Genomic DNA, 17,806 nt, shown 5'->3' with positions numbered 1-17,806 from the left:
GCTGGGGGGTGGGCACAGGGTCAGACCTGGCCCCTTTGCCTCTTCTATCTGAGAGCCTTGAACCCCTCGTTCCCCTGCCCCTTCTGTCTGGTGGGTCCAAACGTCTCTTCCACCCCGGTTCCGAAACAGTGACGCATCTCACAGATGAGGAAATTGAGGCCGAGGGGTAAAGTGCCCTGTGTCTTCCCTCGGGGTGAACCTGGAGCTGGATTTGCACTCCCCGTCCTTGTCACAAGGAGAGAGGCCTGGTCAGGTCACTGGGTGCAGACAGCCCCCGCCTCCTCCCCCGTCGCTTCGTGGTCTCATTGTAGCTGCTCCCGCCTACCCCAGAGAAACTGAGTGGATTTGTGTTTTAAATTCACTTGGTCTTAGACTGAGGAAAGGTTTGGAAGGGAAGTGTTTGCGGGTCCGAGTTCCTGTGCAGCAGGAGAGGTGACTGTCAGAGCAACACGAAGAAACGGCTGAGCCATGGCATCAGCCGCCGTCCCTGCCAGGCCCTGAGTCTCCGTGGTTAGAAAGGAAGCTCATCGGGGCCTGGAGGGCACGTGGGCTCTGAGCAGTGGGGGACGCCTGCGGGGTTGGCTTTCAGTGTCCCGTGTGGTCAGGGCCCTGGGCCCATTTCACAGAAGACTGAGGCTGCAGGGTATGGGGGGGAGGGAGTGTCAGGGCTGACAGGGCCCAGTGCCCCTTGTGGCAGATGCCACGTCAGCGCAGCCCCTGGTACCCTAGGGGACAAAACAAAGATTTGGGATGGGGCCCCCTCACCCCCAGGGGCTTGGCTCCTGACCCCCAGGCCTAGGCTCCAGTTGGTTCTGACTGTGGCTCAGTCAACCTCTCCCTCAATGCAGGCCTCAGTTTCCCTAGTGGGGCAGGACCCTATGTGGGAAATAGGGCCCTGGGGAGGCTGGGCCAGTTGAGTGAGCACAACCACGCCCCCGGAGGGGGTGCAGACCCAGTGAGAACCTGCTTCCCGCCAGGCTCCACGCCTCCCATGAGCCCCTGCTGCCCCGCCTGCCAGGCCAGCTGAGCACATGGCCTCTGTTTCCCTCCCGTGGAACGGGGCGTGGGGACGGGGCTCGTGACGCTGCCCGAGAGTCCTGCCCACAGGCCCTGTGCCCTCATCTCCTGGCTGAGCGGGGTAGGTAGGGGGCTGGGGGCGTCGGCAGCTCCCCAGTGAGCCCCTGGCCCTGATTCCAGGCACCTTTAATCACTTGGGCCCTAGATGGAGTCTAGAAACCTAGACTCTGGGACTAGGGCATGGACGTGTTTTGTTTTGTGTGGCAAAAGGGTTTGTTGATGTTGGGTTTTCTTGGCTAATGCTCTTAAGCTGTTTAATCCTGAGGGACTTAACATGGTGGGTTTGGGTAGACCGGGTGGGGGGGGAGGAGGCGGCCTTCCCACACGGTGCCCAGGAGAACCACCAAGTCACCTCTTGGGGGGTGGGCACAGCCTTTCCCAGGTTCCTCCAGCTTCCCGGCGTTCTGGGCCTCAGCTTCTCCTGAGGGGCAGATGTGATGAGGGACCCCAGGCAGCCAGTGAATACAGAACCTGGCACGTGGGGGACGCTTGACCCAGGTCACCCTCCTCCCATCCCTGTGACTGGGCGGAGCTGCCCTCCCCACGTGCCTGCTGCTCAGGGCCAGGGGCGTGCAGGACAGTAGGGGATTCTGGCCTGTGTACAGCTCACCCTTGCTGCTGGGCTCTGGGAGCAATACTCTAACTTTTTAAAGCTGAAAAGTTAAGGACAACTTTGTATTGTTTCTGAGAGCAAGTAAAGGGTTTCCAGTCCTGAAATCAGTTATTTCAGCTGCAAAGAGCAGAGTTTTTTATTTTTTATTTTATTTTTTTTAAAGATTTTATTTATTTGAGAGAATGAGCGAGAGAGCATGAGAGGGGGGAAGGTCAGAGGGAGAAGCAGACTCCCCGCTGAGCAGGGAGCCCGATGCGGGACTCGATCCCGGGACTCCAGGACCATGACCTGAGCCGAAGGCTGCCGCTTAACCAACTGAGCCACCCAGGAGCCCAGAGTTTTTATTTTTTAATATTTAAGTAAACTCTGCACCCACCCAGTGTGGGGCTCGAACTCACAACGCCAAGATAAAGACTTGCCCGTTCCACCGACGGAGCTGGCCGGGAATCCTCCCAGCAGAGTGTCTAAATTCTACCAGACGTGCCGTTACCGGCAGCAGGCCGTGCTTTCCCCATGTGGAGCTGCTTTTCCTGCCTGGGGTCTCCGGTGGGACGGACCCCCAGGCAGAGCTGTGCCCTGGCCCCCACGCCCCCCTCTCTCTCTCTCCCCACAGATGTTCCCACTGCCCGTGGCCAACGGCAAGGGCCGGCCCACCTCCCTGGCTGGTGCCCAGTTTGGAGGCTCAGGTAGGACCCCGTGGCTTGGGGCAGCGGGTGGGCTGGGAGCACCGGGCGGGGTGTGGTGCTGGGGCCACCCGGAGGGGACGTCAAAGGAGGACGTGCTTGGGGGTGGCACCCAGACGGGTGGGATGAGGATGAGGGGCCTGGGGCCCGGGGGCACATGTGAGGTGGGGACTTGAGCCTCCTGGGTCCCCGTGGTCCCTGTGGGGCCCTGGGTCTCCAGTTTAAGGGGGAGATGGAGGCCCAGGAGTTGCTGGAATCAGCCCTTCCTAAGTCTTGCCCACGTTACGAGTCCAGGGAGAGGTCCAGCTCCTGGCTGTTTTTTCAGGTGTATGTTATGGGAGTACCGTATCTGGGACCCAGCACTGGGGTAGCTGACCATCCTGCTGAGGACCCAGGGGTGGTCCCGGCATCTGGGATTTTGAACATTCAAACTAGGAATGTCCTTAGCAGACCTGGGTGAGTCAGTCGCCTACCAGGCACTGAGGACCCATGACATGGTAGGGGGAGGACAGAGCCTTTTTTCCTGCTGAAGGCACATACCACAGGGGTTAGGCAGCAGAGCAGCAGGGAGGAGGTGGTCACAAAGCCGAGGTGGTCAGGGACGGTCTTCAAGGAGGTGCTGTTTAAGCAGAGACCCGAGGGGGGTTCAAAGTGAAGAGCACAGCCTGTGCAAAGGTCCTGGGGCAGAACCAGGCCTGGTGTGTTGGAGGAAGAGCAAGGAGGAGTGGTGTGCCTGGAGCAGAGTGAGCGAAAGGGGGTAGGGGAGCGCAGGGAGGAATGGGGAAGGTCCTGCAGGGCCTTGGGGTCTCGGGAGGACTTGGGCTCTTACTCCAGGGAGGTGGGAGCCCTGGAGGACTGTGGGCGGAGAGGGGTGCCTTGTGTACGTTGCAGAGTCCACTTGGTTGTTGGGGGGATTTGGGGGAACCCCTCAGGCAAACCAGGATCTTCTGCCACTCTTTGGATTTTGGCATCTTTCCAGGGTCTCAGGATTGGGTGTGTGTCCTTCTGTGACTCTGGAACTTGGGGTGGAAGTTTCTTTTTTGGAGTTGTCTGTCAATTCTATTGGGGTATCTAGTGTGTTCTGGCTGGAGAAGGGGAGGTTTTCAGGGGTGGGTTGTGTTCAGGCACCCTCCACAAGGAGAGGGACATTTTGTCATGCACCCCCCACCATGTTGGCCTTCCCCTCTGCCTGAGGAAGTGGCTGCAAGGCTGGACAGAGTCCTCTCTGAGCTGTGGAAATCCCCACAGGCCATCTCGCTCCCTCCCTCTAGAAGTATCTCCCAGGAGCTGGGGTGCTACGCTTTCTCTGGCTTGGGCAGAGGGTCAGGTTCTGGGGGTCTCCTTGGAGGAGACGGCACAGGCATGCTCTTGTCTCCCGCTGGGCCCCTGCCCCAGGCTGTCTTCCCTCTTCCGGGGTCCACTTGGGACCAGCAGCCCCGAGTCATCGAAGCCGCAGCTCCTAGGGGTGGTGCCCCTCTAAGCTGCCCATTTCTGGCCCTGCCCTGACCACTTTGGATGGGGACAGGGTGTGGTTGTTCCAGCCTGGGAGACCCCCGTCCTGGGTATGCAGCCAGGGGCCCCTCACCCAGTTCAGTTCAAGCCCCTAACACCAGCCTGAGCCTGGTGTGGCTGGGGGCGTGGGACCAGGAGCGAAAGGGCCCGTCCTGGCTGCCATTCCAGGCACAAGACACTGTGTCGCCTGTATCAGGTGGTGTGACCGTGAGCCTCAGTTTCTTCATTTGTAAAAGGGTGTGTGCCGGCGGCCAGATGATTCAGCGAGTCCGGGGGTGTGAGTACTTTGTAAACTGGAGGTGTGGGTGTGTCTTGGTGCAGCCCTCCTGGCCTTGCCTTCAGACCTGGGAGCCTCGGGACCTGGGCTTGGCCAGAACCCCAGGGTTCTCTCTGCTCTGAGCTCATTTCTCCACCTTCTTCCTGGTGGGGCTGGAGACGCCGGGAAGGGGGCAGGTTGCTGGTCCGTTGGCAGGTGGGCCCAGGGAAGGTGTGCCCCTGTCAGAGCGAGGCAGCTCGCCCTCCGTCAGCTGGTCGTACATGCTTGCCAGGGGCTCCCGGATGCTCATGGCCCCCCCAGCTTCGCGCCTCCTCTGGGCCGGTCCGCCTCGTGCGTTCTGGTCCGGTGGACCTTCACGTCGCCTAAGTCAGCTTGTCCCCTTCGGTCCGTTCTGTTAGCAAGTGGGCAGTGGCTCTGACGGTGAGTGGCATGGTGGAAGGTCTGCTTGAGAAGTGGTGGCAGAGGGACGTGGATCACTTGAGGTGGAGATCTTCTGATTCGTATCTGGATTGGAGAACACTCGAGGAGAATTCGTCCCCAACCCCTCTTTCGGGAGGCCATGAGGCACAGAGTCGTGTGATAGCGTGACATCTGCCGGAAACCGCAGGGTCCGAGGCCGCCCTGGACACCAGGAAGAGTGTATGGATGGGGCAAAGGACACCTGTTTATCATTTCTGGGCAGCTTTCTCGTTAGCAGAATTGTGAACGTAACACGTGCTTAGGGTAAAACTCCTACACTCGGGACTGTCGAAGACCGCGCCGGCACTGTCCGGGGCCGGTGTCCTGTGGAGGTGGACTCCCAACGAGCGTGCCCCTCCCGCCCGGCCCCTGCTCCAGCACAGGTCTTCAAACCTCCCCTCCCGCTTCATGGGTGACAAGGAATATGCTGTTCTAGGGGGCATTTATGTCACTCATGATGCGTGGTCACCTTTTCAGAAGTTCAGCCGTGAGTTCTTTTTTGATGAGTTTTCCGTTACTGTTTTGAGCCCCGCCCCTCTTTGGAGTTGATCAGTTTCTTTGGAATCGTCATAGACGGGCAGTTAGAGAGACCTGCACGCCCGCAGCATGGGAGCCGACCTTGGTACCACCCAGGCATGATCGGTGTGAGTGCGGGGGTGGGGGTGCCCGCACACTTCCAGCCTGCGTGGAGCGTCCTTAGCCCACCGCCACGGTCCAGATGTGGAGCTGTTACTGCTGCCCGCTGCCTCATGGTCACACCCACCTGCCACCCTTCACCCCTGGGGGCCACGGGCTATTCTCTAGCTTTGGTTTTGTCATGTTGAGAATGTCAGGAATACGTGAAACCACGTGAGATTGTGTAACCTTCTGAGATTGGCTTTTCTCACTGAGCAGAGTTCCCTGGACGCCCGTCCAGGTTGTTGGCTCTATCAGCCGTATCGGTAGTAGTTTTTCTTTGCTGCCCGATGAGCTTTTAACAACGGCAACACTAATACTTACCATCCGCGATTTACTTCAGTATTTGTTGAGCGCTGTATTCCAGGCATCAAGCCTGGATCGTTTGAGTCCTTAGTCCTCACAGGTTGGTGAAATAAGCAAGATTATCGTTCTCGTTGCACTTAGGGTGAGTTTAGTAACCATCCCAAGTAACTCCCTGATGCTGCTTTCCTGTGGTGTCCCTTACCCCGTCCTCTGCTGCTCTTACTGATTTGTAAGAGCTCTTTGCGTAGAAAGGGTGTTAGTCTTTTGTGACTTACGGTGCAGTTTATTTCCTAACCTTGTAACTTGTTAACGATGGAGAATCGCTTCTCGGCCTTTTGGCTAAGATCAAGTGTTAACGATGGAGATTTTTAATCGGTCTCTGTTTCACAGATTAAATTTGTATGTTGTCAGGTCTTTTCATTTAGGGCGTTCTAGCCTTGGTGCCGTTTCTGAGAAATCCTTAGGAATCTGGCGACACCGTTCATTCAGCAGTGCAGATGTGGGCGTCTCGAAAGCCCTTGCTGCTTGCTACGTCAGGAATGAGGAGGGTATGGGAAAAGCTGCAGGAGGGCAGATGATCCTTGGTGATCCTTGGCAGAGCAGAGCCACGAGAAAGAAGCGGGAGGTGGAGAATCTTGACCGTGAAGTGGTCCCGGGCTGACAGCAGTTCCCAGCCTGGTGCACACGTTGGGCTCACCCGTGGGACTACACCTGAGCTCTGTTGGAAAGGCTGGGAGGGGGCCTGTAATAGCTTCCGGGTGATTCTGGGGGGTGCCTGTTCGTAAAAGCGTGTGTCCGTGAGAGGCCACACCCCCTTTATGGAAACGGGCTGCATGCTGGTCACAGTGAAAATTTCTAATGTGAGAGAAAAAAAGACTCAAGCATAAGCTGTGTCCCATGAGAAAAGTGCAGTAAAACTAGAAAAAAACAAAGAGTAGAACGAAATAAAAAACCCGACTGTTTGCAACCTCAGAATTCTGCTCCCGCACCTTTTGGGTTAAAGCCGCGTGAACGCAGCCCGGCGGAGTGGACCGAGGCCGTTGGAGCTGAGAGGTGCGGGCCGAGCTATGCGTGGAGCTGTGCTTGGGGAAGGATCGTGCGCGTCAGGGGACAGGTAGTGCCCAGAAGCAATGCGTGTGCATTGGAACCAGAGAGCAGCTGAGTCGGGCCTGAGAGTCACGCCCGGGGTGCGCCTTGGCGGGGGTTTGGAGGGCGCTTCCTTGGGCGCCAGGCGGCCGTGACCTTCTGTGTCCTCCTGTCATCTCTCCGTCTTCCTGCCTCAGTGCCCCTGGTGGTACTTGCCAGCGCTTTGTGGTGTGTCCCGGTCCCGCCCCCGCTGTGCTTTCGGAGGGCCCCCCCGCCCCAGACACGCAGTTCTGTGTCCTGATCTCGGGGAGGCTCACACCACGGCCCTGCCCCGGAGGGAAACCCTGTTGGGATGTGTTGCAGCATCGACTTCATAGCTGACTTTGGGAAGGAACCATCTGTCTCCACTGCAGTTTCCTGAGGTCAGAACCCGGTTTTTCCCCGTCTGTTCAGGTTCTCTCTCTCTCGACCTGTACAGCTTTGAGGAGAAACTTAGAAACTGACGTACGGGACACTTGGCTCTTCTACGGTTCCGTTTTGTTCTGTGCTGCATTCTCTGGTGAGGGTGGTCCAGGTGCTCTAGAAGTGTACATGCCGTGCTTTGGGGACCTTGTTCGTCCTGCTTGCCTCCTGACATCCCTGTTGGTGCCCTTCCCTTGGTTTGGTTTCCTGGCTGACCGGTCCAGCCGTCCTCGGGCCCCTCACCCGCCGCGTCCCAGTGCGGACGCCGTGTGCCTTTTCACAGTGGCCGGCGTCTCTGGAACTGCGGGCGTGTGCTTCTGGGCTTGTCGGGCTCGTCAGCGGGACTGGGGCTGACGCGGGTGGTCGCTGGAGGTCCATCCTCCTGTAGCTGTGTGTTTATCACACTCGGGGCGCTTTCCTCTGGTCCCACGTGATGTCCCCAGGGAGCACGGTCTTGACTTTCCTTCTCCACGTCCTGGTACTGTCCCCAGGTGCCGTCTGTGCCCCGTGTCGGCCGCCGGACAGATTGGCCCGCTCCGGCCCAGCGCTTTGCCCGCGGTCCTTAGTCGCATGGGCGGGGGCTTCTGTCAGCGACCCCTGAGTGGGGCCCATCCCCGGTGCTGGGGGAGCTGGGGGAGCTGGCCCGCCTCCCTGTTTGCATTCGAGCCCGTTTTTCCGTGCAGTGATTCCTGTTGAGGTTTTGTTGGTGCCTCTTGTCAGCTCTGGGGTTGTCTGAGGGGAAAACCCTCACTTGGGACACAGGGTAGGGTGGCTGGTGTGGCCTTTAGCGGCTTCCAGAGTCGCGCCTGTCCCCGTTTGTCAGGAGGCAGAGTCCATGCCTCGGTTCTGAGTCTAGTGGCTTTTTCTTTCAGTTCTTTGTCCTTGATTCAGCTGCCTCTGGTCTCTTACTGATTTTCTTCCCAGAAAGAGGTGTCACTGTCAAACTGCCGTTCGTCTGTCGTACTGCTTTTCTCTCCCTGACTTCTCTCAGACCTGTGGCTGGTTGGTTTGTGTTTGACTTCGGACCGCGGGCCGGCGCACTTGTCGACCTCCCATTTGGGGCCTGGTGTCGCTGGTCACACTTTTCTGTCGGGGTTGCGTTCTGCAGGGTCTGGTGGCCATAGTTACATGCATTTCTATTATTTTTTAGAGAAATTTGATACTTTCTTTTTAAAAATGTTCCTGTTGAGTCAAGTTCCTTTGGAGAGTTCTGATTTCCAGGCTGGGGGTGAGCATCCGTCCCCCGTCTCATATCGAGGTCCCCGGTGCAGAGTCCGGGTGCGGCTGGAGCCCTGACCCTGTTGGGAAGACCCAGAGCCTCCCGCCCTCGCCACGGCAGGGCCCGCTCTGCCGCCATGCACGTGTCCTCGAGGTGCAGCGGGGCGTGGGGCCATGGGGTCTGTGTCTGCTGCCTGACCGTGTTCACATCTTTCGTGTGTTCCATGTCAGGGACCAAGAGCAGCGCCCCTTTCTCCACAAGCATGTCTGTGGGTCTCTGCATGTGCCCCCCAGGGCTTGTGCCTGACGGGAGGGCAGTGGCTTCTGAGGCTCCTGGGGCTCAGGTCAGTGGGGTTGTTTCTCTCGGTCCAGCCCGTCCTCAGTGAAGGCTCGCCCCTCGGGCTGGGACTTGGAGGCGGGCGTTCCAGCTGCTCCTCACGGTGTTGCATGATGCGTCTGCGTGGCGGCTGGTGCGTAGCCTCCCTAGCTCGGCCGGAGCTGTGTTCCACCAGTGCCAGGCTCGCAGAGTTCGGGAAACTGACTGCTGACTTTGTGGTTTAAATGACGTGTGTGAGCCTCCCGTTTCTGGCTTTTCCAACCCCAAGGGGAAACCAGATTGTCCCTTTCCTGCGGGAAAGCACAGGGATGAGCCTCTCCCCCATCCTGATGACTGGCGTAAGTGATCGCCCCTCGTCGAAAACGTGGTTTCTCTTTGTGAGAATCTGGGCGCAGTAGTTACTGAGGGGCCCTGAGCAGGTGACCTCACCTCTCCCCACAGCTGCTGCAAGGATTCGGTGGGTGCAGCTCCACCAACCCCGAGTGCTCTGCTGATCTCCACATGGTGGTGTCTCGTTGGCGACCACCCACTCCCGGCGGTCCACAGCCACCCTCCAGCAAGCCAGCGTGGGTGGTGCTCACCACCACCTTTGGGAGGTCTCCTGGCCCACCCGCCTCCCTTCTCGCGCTCCGGCCGAGCTGAGCCGTGCACCTTTGTCCATCCTGGACGTCAGGAGCACGTGTGTGTGCCTCTCTCATCTCCTTCTTTGCGTTTTCATTCATTTTTCTCAATTGCCAGTGGGCTGTACGGGTCCACAGCTCGGACCTGCGCTGTCAGCTCTGCGGGGTGTGGTTTCAGGCTAGGTCTTGCTGTGCGTTGTCTCGGTTGTCCGGGAGCGCTGTCCGTCTCCACCACGCGGGGCGGCCCGGAGCGCCCTTCCCACATGGTTGCTGCTCACACCACGGCCTCGGTTGCTGCCCTTCAAAGTCTCCTGTGGATTTGTGGGGTCACCGCTCTGCTTGTTTTTTCGTGCTTTCTCGCTTTTTCTTTCTGAAATCTCTTCTACTTCGGAAGCTCCCAGGCTCCTTAATACCTTGAGGGTGCTTGGTGGTTGCTGCCTCAGATGGTTTGTTTGCTGGGATAAATCCTAAGTCCGGAATCTCGGTCCGTCTTTGGCGTCCCACATGTGTTTCTGTCTTCCGTCTGTTCCTTGCAGAGAGACCCCAGGTTGGCTTCTGAGCTCATATTGGGGGGCAGGGTCTCCCATCCCCACACTCAGCTACCACACGGGTCCCCTTGAGCCTGAAGCAGAACGAGGGTCTTCCTGAAATTCGCGGCGGGGTGGGGGGCAGCTTCTGTAGCCGGGTGGGCCCCGTTTCTCTGAATTACCACGTGTTTGTGGGACCCACCTTAACATGAGACTGGCTCAGCCACCGGGGAAGCCCCAGGTTGTTGCATAGGAGCAAAGCCCCAGGTCTGGGGGTCCCCCTGCTCTTAGAAAGGGTGGGGTGTGGCCTCTACTCACTTCCTCTTCTGTCTCCAGTCTGCTTGTGTTCAGGTCATGCGGGGACCCCTGCTTTCCTGCCCCCACACTCGGGTGGTTGTACCAAGGGCTCCAGGCCTGTCTGGCACCTGCGTCTGTCGTGCGTGCTGCTGGTCTCGCATCCTACCGGCAACATCTCTAACCCACTTATGATCCTTTTCAGAACAGGGTGGGGAGGGGGCTCTTCTGGCCGCGGCCAACACTGGGAACTTACTAGAATTTGAAGTTATGCAGACCAGAAAAGGAAGCATTCTTGGGTGTGAACAGAAGGCAGAGGGTAAAGCAGAGGGGTGGGGATAAGGAGGCTGAGTGAGCCTGGGTTCAGACCTTGCATGCCCCTCGCAGATCTCCCCCCCCCCCCAGTTTTGAAATGATACAGAAATTTAAAAGCTGACCCCCAGGGCACCTGGGTGGCTCAGTCGGTTGAGCGTCTGACTCTTGGTTTGGGCTCAGGTCATGATCTCAGGGTCGTGGGGTCGAGCTCCATGTCAGGTTCCATGGAGTCTGCTCCAGATTCTCTCTCTCTGCCCCTCTCCTCTCAAATAAATAAATCTTAAGAAAAAAAAAAGTTAACCCCCAAAATCCCAGGAAGTGAGGCCTCCCCTGTGGGAGCCCACAGCCCCAGCCAAGGAAGGGCTGCCCCCAAATCCAAACTGGTGTCGATCTCGCTCCTCCACGAGCCCCCGGGGCCGCATCTAGGCGGGGCTGCCTGACCAGCCCCACGGTTTGGGGGGATTTCATTGTGAGAGGGAGAGCTGACCGGCTTAGGGTCGGCGCCGCCTGATAAACTGCAGGAAGAAAAGAATTCTGTGAGCGCTTCCAAGTAGTTGTTCTTAGACATTGTTAGTGTGTTTTAGACGCGTCACCGTCACCTGAGCGTGGTTTCGCTTTTGTTATTGTTACAGTCGTTGGGTTCTGGGGCCGCATTGTCCAGCACTGCAGCCATGAGCCACATATAGTCATCTAAGCTTACGTTTATTAAAAGTCACGCAGGTTTCTTGCAGCCGTCATGCTGGCCACGTTGGTGATGAGCAGCCACGCGAGGCCGGGATAGGGCAGGCAGACGGTGCGGGCGCCGCGGAAGTGCTCTTGGACGCAGGTTCATTAGTGGCTGGTGCAGCCAGGAAGTGAGGCATGGACGTTGCTGAGGCTGTTTGCAGGCGGCCAGCCCTGCGTGGGCAACGCTAGGGATACACGGAGGACCCCAGGCTTGGAGGGCACGGCCAGGCGACTTCCCCTGAAGGAGGGTGAAGAATCTGCGGGTGTGGGGACCGGCAGAACTCTGGGCGGGTGTGTAGGTGGGGGTCCGCTCATGGGTTGGGGCTGGCAAGGGATGAGCTGGGGGAAGGAGCGTGGTGGAGAGGGATCTGGTCTCTGCCCTGAGGGCCGCGGGGAGCTGCAGGGGCTGCTGGTGGGGCAGAGCCAGGTTTTGCTTCAGAAAGCTCCCTAGGCCTGGAGGTGGGCAGGAGACCCCGGGTGGCGGCCGGCGGGGGGAAGCACTGCTGCAGGACGACCCACGGATGTGGCGGAGCGGACAGGGAAGGCAGGCTCTGACCGGTGGGCGGTGGGAGGGAGGGAGGGAGGGAGAGCGGACAGCTCTGGGGGGTCTAGCCTGGGCACGTGGGTGAGGGAGCACTCACAGAGCCGGGCTCGTGGGCACCTGGGTTTTGCCTGCCCCACGCCGTAACCCCAGCCCTGGTACCCAGGTCTGTCGGTGGGGCTTCTTCATATAGAGTAACCAGCTTCGGGAATCTTCCTCCCTACTGGGGTTGGCTGAGCTTCTGCACAAGGGGCCAGCGACCTTCTGTCTCTGCAGGAATAAATGGGCATGGTCACACGTCAGTGACACTTGATTTAGAAAGCAGGAGGCATGGGGGGGCGTTGGGGGGGCTGGCTTGGTATCTGGGCTGCAGTTTGCCAACCCAGGCCCAGGGCAGTCCAGCACATGACAGGGGCCGGTGTCTGCTGGGGGCCTTTCCGAGCCCAGCCCCCATGTCTGCGGGGGAGGGGACTCGGCGGGCACCAGGTCTCGTTGAGGGCCAGTGGTGCCGCCCACTCTGCAGCCCAGGCCTCCATCCCCATGGCCACCTGGGCAGGTGGGTGGCTTCCTTCCCCCCAGCTCCAGCTGGTACTGAAGCTCCGACCTGTGGGCCCTGGCAGAGCTCCTTCTGCCCTCTGCCCTGTCCCGGGCCCGCTTCTGCCTGAGGCAGCCTCCCGCCGCGTCGGCCCGAAACCTCCAGCCTTAAAGAAGGAAGGCATGAAGAGATTACGTTCTGACAGCAGGGCTTTAGGCTGTTAGAACGTGGACCGGGAATGTTATGAATATTCATAATGGTTATTAAAATGTACGATTAATTGGGGGGGTTAATAACTGTTAGTGGAGTGGTGGGGGAGGGGCCGTCCGTAGTTTTGACATCTCTCGGAGAGGGGAGGCTGGGGGCCGGTGAGGGCTTTCTCCAGGAAGGGCAGAGCCAGACCTGGTTGCCTCTGCCAGGAGCCTGTGGGGTCCCCGTGGGTGCGAGGCCCTGGGCCCCAGGGTACCCTTCATGCTGCCAGGCTCCACAGGGGCTGGGCTGCAGGTGCCCATTTGGGAGTTGTCCTCAGACGTGGTCTGTTGTGGTCTTGGGACGTGGCCTCCCTGCTCACCGCAGTGGGGTCCTGGCACCTGCAGGGGCATGTTGTGGGTGGCTGCAGGGGTGGGGGCTGCTCCAGACGGAGAGGGGTAGCAGGCAAGTGGGTGTAGAGGGAAACTGAGGCTTGGGCTGCTGGTACTTTGCCCAAGGCCACCCCTGCCTCACCGGCCACTCTGTTCCCTGGTGTGGATCCCCCAAACCTGGTGGCTAATGGTGGGAGCCCCTGCCGGGTGCAGCCCCCCCACCCCTGGCTAAGGCAGCCCCCCCCCCACTGCAATTACGGTGGAAATTTTTGATTAGAAAATAAAATCTAAATGTGTATGCATATTCATTAGGCCGAGGGATTAATATGCATGATTATGCAAATCAGGCAGCAATTAAACACCAGTTTGGGGGGATGATTAACACAAAGGCATTGCAATAGGATGAAATTTGAAAAAAGTTTCTGGTAAAGATGAGCGGGGGCAGGGGAGACGGGCTGGCTGAAGGATTCTTGCTGGGGTTCTTGCCACCTCCCCAAAGTCCAGCTGTGTGGGGTCACGGGGCAGCTGGGGGGGCTTGTGCCTGGCCCACACGGCGGGGCTAGGCACAGGTCCCCCCAGCCCACCTCTCCCCAGCCTTACTTGGGTCCTGCAGAGTGGGGTGTGTTCCCGTTTCCAGAGGAAGGACTCTGAGGACAGAGTGGTACTGGGGCCAGGCCGGGGGCCCAGGGCCTGCCCCACGTGTGTTTGTCAGGCCTCGTGGTCTTGCTGCCTCTGGTGGATGGAGTCAGAGCCCCGGCCTGGGAAGGCTCTGTGCCTCATGGGAGGGGGGTAGTCCTGGGTGGTGCCTGGGAGTGTTTGGGGGGAGATAAGGGTCCCACCCTGCCCTGCCCCACCGCTCCAGACCCAGATCCCCTGCCACGCTGGTTAACCCCCGCTGCGCCGTGGCCTCCGTTCAACCCGAAGGGGCTGCCAGCCTGGGCCTGGGAGATAGTCGGTGGTAGCCGTGCTGTTATTTCAGCCAAGGAGTGGCTTCGTCTCCTGATTTGTCAGTGATGGGAAGGGAGAGACCCCCACTTCCCTGAGATCAGAGCTTTCACGGTGCCCTCGTGAACCTTTCTTGCAGGGTAAGGAGGGACTGAGCCTGATACAGATGCCCCAGTCCCTTGTGGTCAGGGCTGGACCAGAGGGAGAAACTAGGTGCTGCGGGGAGGAGGCTCTGAGAGTGAGGGCTCTGCCCAGGGTGGGCATCATGGCTGGGGCTTTGGTGGATGGGTAGGAGTTTGCTGGCAGAGGTAACTGGTAGAATTGTTTTTTGAACTGTGGGCCTTAAGGGTGTCTGGGGTGCTTCCTACTAATGGCAGTTGTTTGTCTTGTGTTTTAAGAATTTTTGTTTAGGGCATCTAGGTGGCTCAGTCAGTTGGGCGTCTGCCTTCAGCTGAGGTCATGATTTCAGGGTCCTGGGATCAAGTCCCGCATCGGGCTCCTTGCTCCATGGGGAGCTTGCTTCTCCTTCTGCCTCTCTCTGTTTCTTGTGAATAAATAAATAAAATCTTTGGGAAAAAAAAAATTCTATTTTTAAGTAACAGCTATATCTAGTGTGGGGCTCAAACATACAATCCTGAGGTCAAGAGTTGCATGTCCACTGACTGAGCCGGCTGGGCACCCCCTTGGCAGTTTAAATATGGGCAGAGCGAGGGTTGGGTAAGGCCAGACAGACTCCAGGGCCAGGCTGGGTCAGGAAGGGCCCGGAAACACGGCTGAGTTGAAGGAGGGCTTCTCCCTGAACTGCTGGAAGCCAGAGTGGACTTCGGAGCAGGGTGGCGGTGAGAGTGACCCTAACTCTCTTCTATTGCCCTGCAGGTCTGGAGGACCGGCCCAGCTCAGGCTCCTGGGGCACCGGCGACCAGAACAGCTCCTCCTTTGACCCCAGCCGGGTAAGGAGCCTCTGTGAGGCCCGAGACCGGGGTTTCCCTTCTCTGGGGTGGGGAGTGTATGGGAAACTGAGGCTCACAGGGGGAAGTCAGAGGCCAACCTGGTCTCCTGGGGCCATGGGCCCAGGGACGTGGATTCAGGCCCTGACTCGGGCACTCACGGGCACGGCTGCCTCCTGGAGCTCGTCCCCCCGGCACCTCTCAGAGCCATCTGCCTCCACAGACCTATGGTGACGGCACACACTTCAGTGAGCCCCACGGCAGTCTCTCTTCATCCACATTCCTGGGCCCGGGGCTTGGAGGTGAGTGTCCGCGCGGCACCGTCCCCTCCCTCATGCTCCCCTGCGGTCCTCCAGGTGCGGCCAGAGTGCTCAGGGCACCTGTGCTTCAGCGGATTCTCCCAGAGCAGAGGGTGTGGGTGGCTGTGGCCTGCTGCCCATGGGCGAGCGGCCTCAGGAGTCCTGGCAACTTAAGGAGGTGGTCAGAGCCGGGCTGGGCCCTTCTGAGGCCGGCCGCGAAAGTCAGGATTCAGGCAGGTCTGGGCTTGACTCCCTCCCACCGGGACCCAGGTGAGGACTGTCCCTTCTGGAGCCTCGGTGTCCGACTGGAGGGCCCTCACAGCACTTTCCATGTGGCGGGTCATGAGGCCTTACCCAGCTTCTGGGGCCCCGCAGCCTCCCCCACCTGCAGACGGGCCCACTGAGGCTCAGCACGAAGGGACCTGTGCAGGGCTTGTGGGAGCTAGCGGAGGCTCAGCCTCTGGGACCATGAGGGCCCACGTGAATGGGTGGCTGTGAGAGTCCCCGGGACTTGGGTGCACGGTGGGAGCCGGACAGGCAAGCATGGTGCCCGGGAAGGGAGGGGGGAAGGGCAGCCTCCAGAGACAGCCTGTGTGATGGGGGTTTGTGCCCATTTCGCAGACCGGGAGGGTGAAGGCCAGCCCCGCGTGTGCCCTGGGGTGGCCTGGGGTGGCCTGTGCACCTGCAGGGACTCCAGTTACTTCTGCCTGTCCCTTCCTCCTCCTGCTTCCTGATGTGGGCAGTTTCCCACGGCCAGGCCTGGTCAGCAAGGCCCAGAGCCCAGCTGGGTGCCCGGCCCACCATGTGGCACCCAGGCCCACCCGGCGAGCTGGCGGGGAGGTGGGCACAGTGCAGGCCTCCCAGGGCTTCATGCTGTGGCCCCCAGCCTGGTCTGGCTCCCCAGCTCTCATCCCACCTGACGTGCAGGCCCGGCGCATGGATTTAGCTACTTTCTCTGTGCTCACAGGGTTCCCTCACAGTACCTCCATTTCCTCTCCTTGCCACCCTCATCCTGCTTCTCAGGAAGCCCCTATTTGGTGCCTGCTGTATGCAGGGCCTGAACCCCAACACCCCATTCTTGCAGGGGGAGCTGAGAGTCTGGGAGGGGAAGCCACCTTCCTGGGCTGAGCCCAGAGCTGTGGCTGGGCGGGCCAGCCTTGCTTCACATGCTGACCCCGGGAGGAAGGAAGCGCAGGCTCCACACCCCCTGCCCCACCCCCACCGCATTTACTCCCTGGACCGGGGCAACCCCCCCACACACACCCCACCCCCTGCCTCTGGCCTCCAGGCCTGGTTTGCTGATCTTCCACGGGCCCAGCATCGTCTGCCCTGAGGGGTCATAGGGGGGCAGGACTGTGGGCACAGCCTCTGGAGCCCTGCCCCCCCAGTCCCCAGCAGCACCTGCTCCAAGAGTTTGTCCAAAATTGTAATTTTATGCTAAGGAAACTGGGAGATTTTTTTCGCCTAGCTCAAGAGTAATTCCAGTTAGCTGTCCGAGCATCTGAGTTTTTATCTCATGTCCAGGCTGGTAACGGTGCACTCTCAGTGGACACCAGCACCCGGCTGAAGACTGATTGAGCCAGGGACTCTGCTTTAGGGGAGGCTAGATCCAGGCGTTCGTCTGCACTGGTGCTGCTGGGCAGTCTCTGTCCCCACAGCCCCAGGTCTTGCCTGCCCACATGGGGGAAGGGCCCCTTCTCATCCGGGGACGTCACGTGCTCGTTGATGAGCTAACAGCTGGCTGGGTGCTGAGCCTCACAGGTGCACAGGACTCCCAGCCTGTCCCTGGAACCTAGCCCCCTGGGAGCTGATGCCTCATGACTGTGAATGGAGGGGGGGGGGGGCAGTGGGGGCGCTGGGGGTGTGCTGCATCCTCTGAAGGTCGTCTTGGGACAGTGTCCGTCCCAACCCCTGCTTGTCCCCCAGGCTGACGGGGAGACCAGTGTCCCACCGAAGTTCTCTGGGTGTTGTGCAGAGAGAGCACGCCCACTGTATGCAGGCGTGTGCCTGGCGCTGGGGCAGCCTGTTGGGACATGCCACCCCCGGGGTCAGCTCCTAGCAAGTCTTTCCTCCTCCAGGCAAGGGCAGCGAGCGGAGCACATACACCGGCTTCGGGAGAGATGCAGGTGTTGGCGGCTTGAGTCAGGTGAGGTCCGCGTCTGAGGCCAGGGCCCTGGGTCTGCTGATGCTGGATAGTGAGGTGAGGGGCGGCAGTCGCTTGTCTGCCCCACCACCTTTACCCCTGGGGTTGTCGTCTGATCTGCAGAGGGTTCCCTGGCTGAGCCAAGTGCTGGTCACCTGCAGCAGGACCGCGCCCTGGGCCAGACCAGCTGGGTGTGGACGGGGCAAGGGGAATGCTGGGGAGGCCACAGCCCCCGCCCCATGGCTCCCAGACCTGGGGTCCAGGCTGGGGGTTGCCATGCACACCTGGAGGAGTCTGAGAGACACGTGCCCACCCCCGAGTGGCAGATAGGGACACGGAGGCCAGCCTGGTAGCTCTAAGGTCTTCTCCCCACTACCCTCAGGCTGGCCCTAGGGTCCCCTGGCCTCCTGGGCAGCCCACCCCACAGGCACCCAGCACAGCTGACCCAGCCGAGAGGCCGGGGTGGGGTGGGCGGGTGGACAATGGCCAGCCACCGTGGTCCCCTGCCTGTGACTCCTCAGTGCAGCTAGGCCTCGTCCCAAGAGGTGCCACCTGTTTGCACGCTGCGTCATACCCAGAGCAGAGCCCTCGGGGCATCCCCTCTGTCTCCACGACACCCATACCCATT

The 17,806-nt window shown here is 59.9% G+C and overlaps 1 protein-coding gene and 1 non-coding gene across 18 annotated transcripts in view; both read left to right on the top strand.

Annotated features, from left to right (window-relative positions):
- Nucleotides 1-17,806, top strand: part of TCF3 (transcription factor 3) — a 33,212-nt gene that overhangs the window by 3,628 nt on the left and 11,778 nt on the right. For all 17 annotated transcript variants that reach the window (XM_027583340.1, XM_027583341.1, XM_027583343.1 and 14 more), the window contains exons 3-6: nt 2,304-2,376; nt 14,666-14,739; nt 14,960-15,038; nt 17,114-17,181. In XM_027583340.1, the coding sequence (XP_027439141.1) occupies nt 2,304-2,376; nt 14,666-14,739; nt 14,960-15,038; nt 17,114-17,181 (294 nt within the window). The remainder of the gene's footprint in view (nt 1-2,303; nt 2,377-14,665; nt 14,740-14,959; nt 15,039-17,113; nt 17,182-17,806) is intronic.
- Nucleotides 5,922-6,115, top strand: LOC113919152. Its single transcript, XR_003518867.1, has one exon. It is a non-coding gene; the product is annotated as a U2 spliceosomal RNA (small nuclear RNA).

Source organism: Zalophus californianus, chromosome 1 (genome assembly GCF_009762305.2).
Source record: "Zalophus californianus isolate mZalCal1 chromosome 1, mZalCal1.pri.v2, whole genome shotgun sequence".
NCBI lineage: Eukaryota > Metazoa > Chordata > Mammalia > Carnivora > Otariidae > Zalophus > Zalophus californianus.
This window is presented reverse-complemented; position numbering and strand designations above follow the sequence as displayed.